Source organism: Gorilla gorilla, chromosome 14 (genome assembly GCF_029281585.2).
Source record: "Gorilla gorilla gorilla isolate KB3781 chromosome 14, NHGRI_mGorGor1-v2.1_pri, whole genome shotgun sequence".
NCBI classification, from domain to species: Eukaryota; Metazoa; Chordata; class Mammalia; order Primates; family Hominidae; genus Gorilla; species Gorilla gorilla.
Window position 1 is genome coordinate 7,113,809 of NC_073238.2, and position 12,716 is coordinate 7,126,524.

The window sequence follows — 12,716 nt, forward strand, 5'->3', positions numbered from 1 at the left end:
CAAGGGCTATAGGAATTAAGAACTACGGCTAAAAAAGAAATGTTTAGAGTGATGCAAGATGGCCAATTAGAAGCAGCTGCAGTCTGCAGTGCTCACGAAGAATGAAAAGGGGCGAGGGAATTCAGCACCTTCAACTGAGATAACCAGGTTCTCACATTGGGACTGACTGGATGAACAGGTTGACCAATGGAGAATGAAGACAAGCAGGCAGGGGGTGCGACGGCCCAGCCGGGGGCGGCATGGAGCCAAAGGAACCCCCACTCCCAGCCAAGGGAAGCAGTGAGTGAGTGTGCAGTCCTGCCCGGGAAACCGTGTTTCTCTCATGGATCTTTGCAAGCCGTGGATCAAGAGATCCCCTTGTGAGCCCATGCCACCAGGGCTGTGGGTCTGATACACAGACCTGTATGGAGTCTGGGCACATCAGCTGCTCAGGCACACACAGAAACCCAGGAGTTTTACACACTTTAGCCCCGGGGATCTTCAGCACAGTGGGAAATCTGTCCATACGTATCTCTGGGAAGGGGGCTGAATCCAGGGAGCCAGGCAGCATCATTCTGCAGGCCCCATTTCCTTGACACCTCACAAGTTAAGACCTACTGGCTTGGAATCCTAGCCTGCCAACAGCAGCAGGTTGGAATCCACCTCAGATGGGTCTGAGTTCCCGGGGAGGTGGGGAGAGGCAGCCAGCATCACTGTGGTTCATAGACTCAGCCACTCCAGCCTGCCAGCTATGGAGAATACAGACAGTCGGGACAAGGAAGAGTTCCCCACGACACAGCACAGATGGCTTGCCAGATCATGACCAGACTGCCTCTTTAAGCAGGACCCCAATCCATTCCTCTTCACTGGGCAGGAATCCCTGTAGGGGCTTTAACCACTCCAGCAACAGTTCTATGGACAGAGCTTTGATCTCTCCCTGAAATGGAGCTCCTGGTGGGAGGGGCAGCTGCCACCTCTGCAGTTTGGTCAACTCAGCCACTCCAACCTGCTGGCTTTGGAGAATACAGGTGGTCCGGAGGAGGAAGGATCCCTCACAGTGCAGCACACCTGCTCTACCCCAAAGCAGCCAGACTGCTTTTTTGGATGGGTCCCTGATCCCATGCCTCCTGACTGGGTGAGAATGCCCAACAGGAGTCTCCAGCCACCTCTTGCAGGTATGTGCGGGCTGGCTACAGGTCAGTATCCCCCTGGGATGGAGCTTCCAAAGGAAGGAGCTGGCTGCCATCTTTGCTGTTTCTCAGGCTTCACTGGTAATATCTCCTTCAGAGTCTATGAGGAACCTAAATTTACAAGAAAAACACAACCCCATTAAAAAGTGGGCAGAGGATCTGAACAGACACTTCCCAAAAGAGACATGCATGCAGTCAACAAAAATATGAAAAAAAAACTCAACATCACTGATCATTAAAGAAATGCAAACAAAACCACAATGAGATACCATCTCATGCCAGTCACAATGGCTACTATTAAAAAGCCAAAAAATAACAGATGCTGGGAAGGTTGCAGAGAAAAAGAAATGCTGTTGGTGGGTGTGTAAATTAGTTCAAGCCATGTGGAAGACAGTGTGGCAATTCCTCAAAGACCTAGAGGCAGAAATACCATCAGACCCAGCAATCCCATTATGGGGTATATACCCAAAGGAATATAAATCATTGTCTTATAAAAATACATGCATGCACACATATGTTCATTGCAGCAGTATTCACAAGAGCAAAGACATGGAATCAACCTAAATGCCAGTCGATGATAGATTAGATAAAGAAAATATGGTACATAGAGCGGGACATCTGGCTTCTGAGCGGGAACCTTTGTAGTGCCAGTGATGAAAGAGAGAATTAAATATGGGTGATGCTGAGAAAGGCAAGAAAATTTTTGTTCAGAAGTGTGCCCAGTGCCACACCGTGGAAAAGGGAAGCAAGCACAAGACTGAGCCTAATCTCCATGGTCTCTTCAGGTGGAAGACAGGTCAGGCCATTGGATTATCTTAACATAGAGATTGATAAGAACAAAGCCATCACCTGGGGGGAGGATACACCTGAAGTATATAAAACTATTTATCCTTGCCTCCCCCACTATGCAGATTCAGAGTGTTCATCTTTTTGACTTATTATTTCCTCTTAACAGAGATAGCCAGTTTAATAAATGGATGACTTTGATACCTTCATTTTATTTTTCTCAATATTAAGCCAGTAAACATTGCTCTGAGGGTACCATACTAATCAGTTTTAACATTTTGTGTCATTTTTGTTGTTGCACAGAGATATATACGTATGTGTGTGTATGTTTCAGAAAGATGTATTTACTGAAAGTTGGATTCATATAGTGGTATTGATTGTATTTTAAATTATAACTACTATTTGTTTTTCATTTTAAAGGTTATACATATATACATATATATATATACACACACACTTATAGGTACACATATATCTTCATTTAAAAAAATAAAGAGAACAAATGAGCCAAAAAAGTCTCCATATTGTTACCAGTTATTTAAAATTTGATATGTTTATCTTTTTCTATCACACATACACACAATCATACTATATACTTTTTGCATTTATTTGTTTACATGGTGCTTAGATAGACTGTAATATGCAGATCACTCTAAAGATGTATCTATTCAGAATTAAATTTAAATAAGAACGAATATGAATTAGATTTAAACAAGAACCATATTAACTGTGAATTAATGATTTAGAACAAATTACTTAAAGTTAGTTAACCAGCTAATTTACTTATCTGATAGCTTTAAACAGTGTGTATTTACAATAGAGACTCATCTGAGTAGGCAAACATACTTGTGGACTATTTGAAAAATCACAGTGGATTAGAACTTGAAATTTGCATACCCTCTTATTCCCTGAATCTCCCCTAGAAGATGCTAGTGAGAGATAAATTAATAAAAGTAATAACCATTTTAGGTTCCCCCTAGGAAATAGCTTATGTTGGTGCCATGTAAATATGTAAGATATGCGTTTGTCTTTTTTAGGAAGTTGTGCGGTTTCTAGATAAGAAACACTGAAACCACTATCGAGTCTACAATCTATGCAGTATGTACATTACTCTATATTTTGCTACTGTAGATAGAAAACAGATTACTGCACGTAAGAAGATGATTTTGTTTTTTAGATTGCATTTAATCATAAGTATTTGGTAGTGGCAAGGAATGAATTTAAAAATCCCCATCTTGGACTGGCCCCATTTAGTAGAAGGAGTTAGCCCAGCAGCACAAAGTACCATATGAAGGATGTGGCTTTGGCAGGACCAATGAGGCTGCAGTGGAAGCAAACCATTTTAGGGAAGATCTGTTCTAACGATATTAGGTTTAGGAAAATCTTTCTGTTTTTCTTGCCAGATTGCATTATGAGGACATAGACAATTTAACAAATGAGTCTTCTGACCCATCAGCAGTGGCATGTGATGAGAGCAAGGGTCTAGATGGGAAAAAAGCAAAAAACTGTAGAAAATAGGTTGTAACCCAGTTTAATACCCTGTCTCTCTTGATTTTTTCCTCTACCTGTATACTCAATAGACATTTTCAGGGGGCAAACATTCTGGTCAGCTACATTTGCCTCGTGTGGTTTCTAACTACCCTGAAATAATATAATGAATAGTCTGCTAGAAAGTTAAAAATTATACCTATTAAACAAAAATAAGTTGAGTTTAGGTTATATGAGATGGATAAACCACTACCATCCTTACATTTTTGAAACGCTTGCGTTTATTTTAGAGTGGCAGGAGCAACTTGGAAAGCTCTTTTTGAAGATAGATAAGGAATTCTAATAAGATATGTTAACTTATTCATAACTTCCTCATTTATCATGTTATTCCCTATAGAGATATGACATACATGTTATTTATTTTAGGTGAAAGAGCTTATGATCCTAAGCACTTCCATAATAGGGTTGTTAGAATCATGATCGATGATCATAATGTCCCCACTCTACAGTAAGTTTTATGCTAAATTGACTATCAGAAGAGGGCTAAATATATTGGGCTTGATTTTTTGAAATATTTTAACTAAAAATCTTAAACTTGAAATCAGTCAGATGGTGGTTTTCACCAAGGAAGTAAATGAGTGGATGGCTCAAGATCTTGAAAACATCGTAGCGATTCACTGTAAAGGAGGCACAGGTAATAACATTTTCCTTTTTATTTCTCCATTTCTAAAGATATGTAAATATACATAAAGTACAAGAACAAGATACGTATTGCTATTAATGTGTATTAATAATTGTTAGCATTTTTAAATATTAGCTCCAAGACTGAAAGAAGGGAAGGAGAAAGGAAAGAGGAGAGGAGGAAGGGTAGGAGATAGGGAGAGGATAAGGAAGGGAAGAAAGTAGGAAAAAAGAACTAAGGAAGGTTGAGCATATTTTCCCTTGTTTTACTAGTATTTGGATTTCTTTATTTTTGGTTTGCCAGTTTATATCTCTCAAAATACAAACCGTCTTTAATTTTAGAATATCAGAGTACTTTTATTTAAGGCTGATCTTTTTTATTTTTAAATTAACAAATAAAAAACCAATATATTTATGGTGTACAACATGTTTTGATATACGTAAACATTGTGAAATGGCTAAATCAAGCTAATTAACATATGCATTACTCCACATATTTTTGTGTGAGAACATTTAAAATCTACTGTCTCAGCAATTTTCAAGTATACATGATTATTAACTGTGGTCACTATGTTGTACAATACATTTCCTGAATTTATTCTTCCTGTCTAACTGAAATTTTGCATCCTTTAATCAACATCTCAGGCTGGGCACAGTGGCTCATACCTGTAATCCCAGCACTTTGGGAGGTTGAGGCAGGTGGATCACATGGTGAAGCCCCATCTCTACTAAAAATTACAAAACATTAGCCAGGTGTGGTGGCATGCACCTGTAATCCCAGCTACTCGGGAGGCTGAGGCAGAAGAATCGCTTGAACCTGGGAGGCAGAGGTTGCAGTGAGCTGAGATCGCAGCATTGCACTCCAGCCCGAGCAACAAGAACAAAACTCCATCTAAAAAAATAACAATAATCATAAAGTAAAAACCAACATCTTCACAATCCCCCAAGTTTTGTCTCCCCAGCCCCTGGTAACCACCATTCTACTCTCTGCTTCTATGAATTTGACTTTTTTAGATTCCACAAATAAGTGAGACATGCAGTATTTGTCTTTCTACGCCTGGCTTATTTCACTTAGCATAATGTTCTCCAGGTTCGTCCATATTATCTCGAGTGACAGGATCTCCTCTAAGGCTGAATAGTATGCCTTTAATTATATATACCATATATTATTTATCCATTTATCCACTGATGACATTTAGATCGACTCCATAGCTTGGGTATTATGAATAATGCTGCAGTGAACATGGGAGTGCAGATTTCATTTCCTTTGGATATATACCCAGAAGTGGAATCTCCAAATCATATGGTAGTTCTATTTTTGGTTTTTTGAGGAACCTCAGTGCTGTTTTCCACAATAACTACTAATTTACATTCACACCAACAGCGTACAAGGGGGTTCCCTTTTCTCTTCATCCTCACCAACTCTTCTTTTGTCTTTTTGTTAATGACCATCCTAACAGGTGTGAGGATATCTCTTTGTGGTTTTAATTTGCTTTTCCCTGATGATTAATGATGTTTAGCATTTTCTCATTATACCTCTTGGCCATTTGTGTGTCTTCTGTTGAGAAATATCTTTTCAGGTTCTTTGCCCATTTTCTAGAGAAGTAACTTATTCTCTTGCTATTGTGTTGTCTGAATTCCTTTTTTAAAAAATCTGTTAACCTATTATCGAATGTATGCTTTGTAGATATTTCTCCCATTCTGTAGGTTGTCTCTTTACTCTATAAATATTTCCTTTGCTGTGCAAAAGCGTTTTAGTTTGATACAGTATCATTTGTCTACTTTTTCTTTCGTTGCCTATGCTTTTCAGTCATATCCAAAAACATCTTGGCCCAGACCAACGTCAAGAAGATTTTCACCTATCTTTTCTTCTAGTAGTTTTCCAATTTCATGTTTCACAGTTAAGCATTTACTTTGAGATGATTTTTGTATATTGGGTGAGATAGGTTGCAATTTCATTTTTCTGCAAGTGGATATTCAGTTTCCCCAGTATCGTTCATTGAAGAGACTGTCCTTTCCCCATCTTGGATTCTTGGCACCTTTGTTGAATATCAGCTGAGTATAAATGCATGGATTTTTTCTGGGCTTTGTATTCTGTTCCATTGGTCTATAAGTCTGTTTTTGTTCCAGTAATATTTAAGGTTGTTCTTAAACTTTGTGAGAACATTTTAGATTAAGGGAGCCAACAGAGATGCTATATCAAAAATTATACTGGAATTTTTATAGTGTAATGATACGAAGAAGTTGACATTGGTGGGGTGAAAATGGGGAAAAAAAGCCATTTGTAAATCCAACCAATTTAAGTTTAGTTAGATTTTCTCTCATTCAGGTTTAGGCTTTAAATAATCATCTAAGCATATTTCACAAATTTTGACAGACATAAATAATTACATTTTTAGTGGGCTCTAAATCAATTTTTATATCAAATTCCAGGAAAACATAGCACCATCAACTGACTTATATAATTCAGTAAAATCAAGTTTTAGTCTTATTGACTAGTTTCAAGCCCATTAGTTAAAACACAGGTTCTGTGTTTAGCTGTATATTAGTTAATATACAGGTTCTGTGTTTAGCTGTATATTAGTTAATATACAGGTTCTGTGTTTAGCTCTACAGGTTGGAATATTGTATATAAACTGGCAATTTACAGTACCATAGTTAAGAATATAGAGGTTGAATCATTTGAAATTGCCAGTTTTTAACCATCTTTTGCTTTAAAAATGGCCATTTCACATTGTCCAACCTAAAATGTTATTATTAAAGAAGTTAGCATCAGTTTTCTATTAACTAATGCTAATTCCTTGCTTGAAGGAAAACAATCATTTCAAATTTGACTTTTTTTCTTTTTTGCTGAGAGGGGGTTTACATTATTCTGTGTTCACATAATATTTTGTTGATTTTGTTAAAGTTTGTTTAGAGGGCTAATATTCAGCTGGTATGTACGAGAGCAGCCTCTTTTTTATGTGTTCATTCATATTAGTCTTGCTATCTTCTGGTTGGTTGCTGCCTGCAGGTTACCAGTAGTATCATGATAGTAAAAATATTTTATATTGATTTATAGGAGTTCTTTAAAGAATCTGAATGCCAATTTTTCTTAGTATTGTAATTATATTCTCCCCACATGTTGCCTTTTAAATTTGATTGTGATTTATTTTGTTGTACAAAAGTTTGTAAATTTTTGTTTTGTTTTGAGACATGATCTCACTGTGTCACTCAGGCTGGAGTGCAGTGGCACGATCTCGGCTCATTGCAGCCTGAACCTCCCGGGGTTCAAGCGATCCTCCCATCTCAGCCGCTCTGAGTAAGTGGGACTACAGGTGAGCGTCACCATGCCTGGCTAATTTTTGTATTTTTTATAGAGACAGGGTCTCACTGTGTTGTCCAAACTGGTCTCGAACTCCTAGACTCAAGTGATCCACCCACCTCAGCTTCCCAAAGTGCCGGGATTACAGGCATGAGCCATCATGCCTGGAGAGAAGTTTGTAATTTTGAATATAGTAAAATTTGTTTTTCTATGTGTGTGTATATATTTCACGCTTTTCTGTCATGTTTATGAAATTCACCCCCCTATACTGATGTAGTAAAGATATTCAACATTTCTTCAAAAATATTCAAGTTCCATTTTCAATATTTGGGTCTTTAATCTAATTGGAAGTTGGGGGAAGTGTTTTTTTCATATAGATAGCCAATTGTCCTAACACCATCAATTGCGTGCTGTTTTGTTCTCCATTAATTTGTAATCCCTCTCAGTAATATACCAAGTTTCTATAAATATTCAAAACTGCTCCTAAGTTCTCTCTACCACACTTTTGTAATTATTGTAGCTTTATAATGTGGTTTGATAAAGGCATAATTGTCTTGCTCTTCTTGGAACTTTATTGTTACATTCAATTTTAAAATCATTTTGTGAAGCGCCATAATAAAACACTTTTAGGATTTTTATTGGAACTACATTGAATTTATAGATTAACTTGAGAGAAGTGACAACTTTGCGATATTGAGTTGTACATGTGAGTCATCTTGTTCATTCTTTAATAATATTTTATACTTTTTTTATCATGTCTTTGCACATCTTTTCAAATACTCATTCTTGCACAAATTGTGACTGAAAATTGAATCTCTTTTTTTCTATTACATTTGGGTTGTTTCCAATTTTTATTGTGATAAATTATGTTTTTTGTTTTTTTGTTTTGAGATTAAGTCTCACTCACCCAGGCTGGAGTGCAGTGACATGATCTCAGTTCATTGCAACCTCTGCCTCCTGGGTTCAAGCAATTCTCATGCCTGAGCCTCCAGAGTAGCTGGGATTACAGGCGTCCACCACCACACCCAGCTAATTTTGTATTTTTAGTAGACATGGGGTTTTGCCATGTTGTCCAGGCTGGTCTCAAATTCCTGACCTCAAGTGATGTGCCTGCCTCTGCCTCCCAAATTGCTGGGATTACAGGCATGAGCCACCGTGCCTAGCCCAATAATACTGCTTTTAAAAATACACGTTTCTTGTTGCACATGTGGCCACATTTTTGTTGAATGTATACCTCAGACTAAAATTGTTCTGTCTTAGGGTAATGAATCTTGAACTTTATTTGATAATGTCACCTGTTTTCTAAAACAGTTGTACCAATTTTTACTCCACTGGTATTGTAGACTTCAAGCATTCCATATCTTCCCCAATACTTGCAATTCTGAGTATTTTTATCTTTAGCCTTTGGGTGTTTGTGTGATGGCATCTTGTGGTGGTGATCATTTGCATTTCTGTAATTAATAAGATTGAGGAAGTTTTTTTTAAGATTATTAAGTATCTGGATATCCTTTTTTGTAAAGTAACTTTTTAATTTTCTTAACCACTTTTCTCCTGGATTATTCATCTTTTTTCTCCTGATTGTAGTTCTTTGTGTATTCTGATTTCAATTCTGTTATTGGTCATAAATGTATTTCAAGAAAGCTTTCCTGCTCTGTGATTTGCCTTTTCTGTCTCTCAGGAGTAGCTTTTGGTTAACAGAAGTTCTTAGTTGTATTACCATCATATGTATCATGCTTTCCCTTTATAAAGTTTGTGTTTTTGTGTCCTGATTAAGAAAATTTTCCTTGAGTTTAAAGGACATTTTACTACTGTATTTTCTTCGGGAAGGTTCATTCGTTTTAAAATTGATCTATGTGTGTGGTGTGAGGAAGGCGTCAGGTTTCATCTTTTTTCATGTATGGCTATACAGTTATTCCAGCACACTGGTTCAGAAGATTTTCATTTCTTTACTACCCTGAGGAACATGAATCTGTTTCTGACCTTTCTCTTCTGTTCATTGATTTTTCATCTGTGTGCCAATAGCACAACTATCTTACTGTAGCTTTCTAATATGTCCTCATCATCTTCTTCTTATTCTTCACAATTGTTTGGGTATTTTAGGTCATCTATATTTCCATATAAATTTGGGAATCAACTAGTCAAATTACACACACTGGGTAGAAATTTGTTTGGAATTGCATTGAATTTATAGACTGGGGAGAATTGAATCTTTACAATATTGACTCATCCCACCCATGAACAGAGGTATTCTCTCATTTAATTAGGTCCTCTTCAATTTCTCTTTACAATGCTTTCTCATTTTCTGTATAGAAAGCTTGCATATTTTTGGTGAGATTTATTCTTAGATTTTTTTGTGGTTATTTAAATGATATCCCTTTAAAATGTTTATTTTCTAAATGTTTTTTGTTGTTTTAAATGCACTTCATTTTATTTATTAATCTTGCAGTTAGCAACTTTCCTAAACTCACTTTTTTTTTTTTTTGAGGCAGTCTCATTCTGTCACCCAGGCTGGAATGCAGTGGCATGATCATGGCTCACTACAGCCTCAACCTCCCTGAGCTCAGGTGATCCTCCTATAGCAGCCTCTTGAGTAGCTAGCTCTGCAGGCAGGTGACACCATGCCCAGCTAATTTTTTCATTTTTTTGTAGAGATGGGGTTTCGCTATGTTGCCCAGGTTGGTCTCAAACTTCTGTGCTCAAGTGATCTGCCAGCCTCAGCCTCCACCTCCCAAAGTGCTAGGACTGCAGGCCTGAGCCACCGTGCCCAGCCAAAATTCACTTATTAGTACTACTAATTTATCTATAGATTCTTTTGGATTTTATGGTACATGATTACATCATATGAAAATAATAAATTATACTTTTTCCATTTCAGTCATTCATCTCCCCTATCACTGGCTAGAACATTCAGTACAGTGTAGAATTAGAAGTGGCAATAGCAGCCATCAACATACAGTTCCATTATCAAAGGAAAAGCTTTCAACATCTCTCCAAATGCTTTGCGAGTGTGTGTGTGTGTGTGTGTGTGTGTGTGTGTGTGTGTGTGTGTGTGTGTGTATTAGTGACCATTTATCGATTAAGAAATTCCTTGGCTGGGAGCCTTGGCTTACACCTGTAATCCCAGCACTTTGGGAGGCCCAGTGGGGGCAGATCACTTGAGGCCAGGAGTTTAAGACCAGCCTAGGCAACATGGTGAAACCCTGTCTCTACTAAAAAATACAAAAATTTGCCAGGTGTGGTGGCACATGCCTGTAATGCCAGCTACTCCGGCTGAGGCACAAGAATCACTTGAAACCAGGAGGCAGAGGTTCCAGTGAGCCAAGATCGCACCACTGCTCTCCAGCCTGGATGACAGAGGAAGACTCTGTCTCAAAAAATGAAACAAAAAAAAAAAAAAAAGAAAGAAGGAAAAAAGAAATTCGTTTAGCTTGCTAAGAGTTTTTTTTTTTTTAAATCATGAATGGATGTTGAATTCTTAAAGATTTTTCTGAATCTTTGAGATGATAATTTTTCTACTTTATCCTATAAATAAATGTGGTTAATTACATTGATTAAGTGGTAAACCAACATGTTTCTGGAATAAATGTAATTTAGTTGTGCTGTATTATTTTGTTAAATACTTATTAAATTATTTTATTATTAAATTGCTGGATTCTGTCCGTTAATATTTTGTTTAGGATTTTCAAATTCATGTCGTCTGAGCGATTGGTTATAATTTTCCTTTCTCATAGTTTTTTCAAATCTTGGCTTCGTAAAGTGAGTTAAATTTCATTTTCTCTGTTTTTATTCTCTGGGTAAATTTATGCACGCTGATTTTTTTCCTTCTTAAGTGTAAAGTGAAATTCACCAGTGAACGCACATTGGCCTAGAGTTTTCTCTGGAGAGAAGTCTTTAAATTATGGCTCAATTCCCTATATAGAATGTTTTTATAATTTTATTTCTTTTGCCCATTTTGGTAGATTATAGTTTTCCCAGCATTTGTCCATTTAATCTAACTTTGCAAATTGTCTTGCCATCAAATTGTTCACAATATCATTTTACCATTTTAGTGTCTGCAGAGATGTTCCCTTTTTTATTCCTGACTTTGCTTTCTTGGTGCCTTCTCTCCTTTTTTCTTCTGAGTAGTCTCACCAGGGATTTATCAATTTTACTAGTCTTTTAAAAGAACCAAGTTTTGGTCCTATTTGTGGTCTCTATTTTTTACTTATTTTTTATTTCATCAATTACTATTATATTTAGTACTTTATTCTGTACTCCTTGGGTTAATTTGTTTTTTTCCTGACTTCTTGACATGGATAATTCTTAGAGTGTCAACCACTATCTTTTCTATTTACCATTTAAGGCTACAAGTTTTCCTCTAAGAATTGCTTTAGTTTCGTCCCATAAATTTTTATTTTTAGTGTTTTTATTTTACTTAGTTCAAACTATGTTCCAACTTTGTGCTTGTTTTTTTTTTTTTGACCCATGAGTTATGTAGAAGTATACTTCCTTATTTCCAAACATATGAGAATTTTGTATTTATCTTTAAATTTTTGATTTCTGATTATATTGTGTGGTGGACACAGAACATACTATGTATTTTTTTTTTTTTAGTTCTTTGAAATTTGTTTAGACTTGCTTAATGGCCCAGAATTTGGTCGATATTGTCAAATGTTTTCTGTACATTTGAAAAGAACATGTATTATGCATTGTTGAGAACAGTGTTCTATGTACATCTATTTTATTTAACTCTTCTGTTTTCCTACTGACATTCTGTTTTCATTCGATTGAATTTTAATAATATAATTCTTTCCTTCTCACCGTCTGTCATTACCTTGGAAGTCATATACTCTTTTTCTATGTTTTTAGTAATTACTGTAAAGATTTCAACCTGCATCCTTGATTTAGCTATTAATTTTTATGTTGAGCCTGCATCTAGAAATCTTCCTGAATTCTCTCATTAGATTAAGGAGTTATTCTAAAGATTTACTTACTACACTGACTTTCTACACTGGTTAGGCTCTGTAGTATACTGTTAAATGGAAGCAGTGAAGAGAAGGCATTTTTGTTTAATTCCAGGCTTTAAAGAAAATGCTGTCAATATTATGTCATTAATATGATGTTCCTGGTAGATATTTTGGTAGATTCTCTTTGCTGAGTTAAGGAAGTTTCCTAGTTGTTAATTTTTAAAGTCACAGGTGCAGGCTGAATTTTAGTGAATGCTTTTTCCTGCATTAATTGAGATAATTGTAAGGTGTGTCTTCTTTAATTAATGAATATGATAAATTGCATTAATATAGATATCTGAT

General features: G+C 36.4%; 1 protein-coding gene across 1 annotated transcript in view; it reads left to right on the top strand.

Annotated features, from left to right (window-relative positions):
• LOC129528187 (putative tyrosine-protein phosphatase TPTE) overlaps positions 1-4,277 on the top strand; it is a 40,028-nt gene extending 35,751 nt beyond the window's left edge. The window contains 3 exon segments of the mRNA XM_055368006.2: positions 2,993-3,053; positions 3,870-3,951; positions 4,049-4,277. Of these exon segments, the coding sequence (XP_055223981.2) occupies positions 2,993-3,053; positions 3,870-3,951; positions 4,049-4,193 (288 nt within the window). The 3' untranslated portion in view covers positions 4,194-4,277.
• Positions 4,278-12,716: the final 8,439 nt, after the last annotated feature.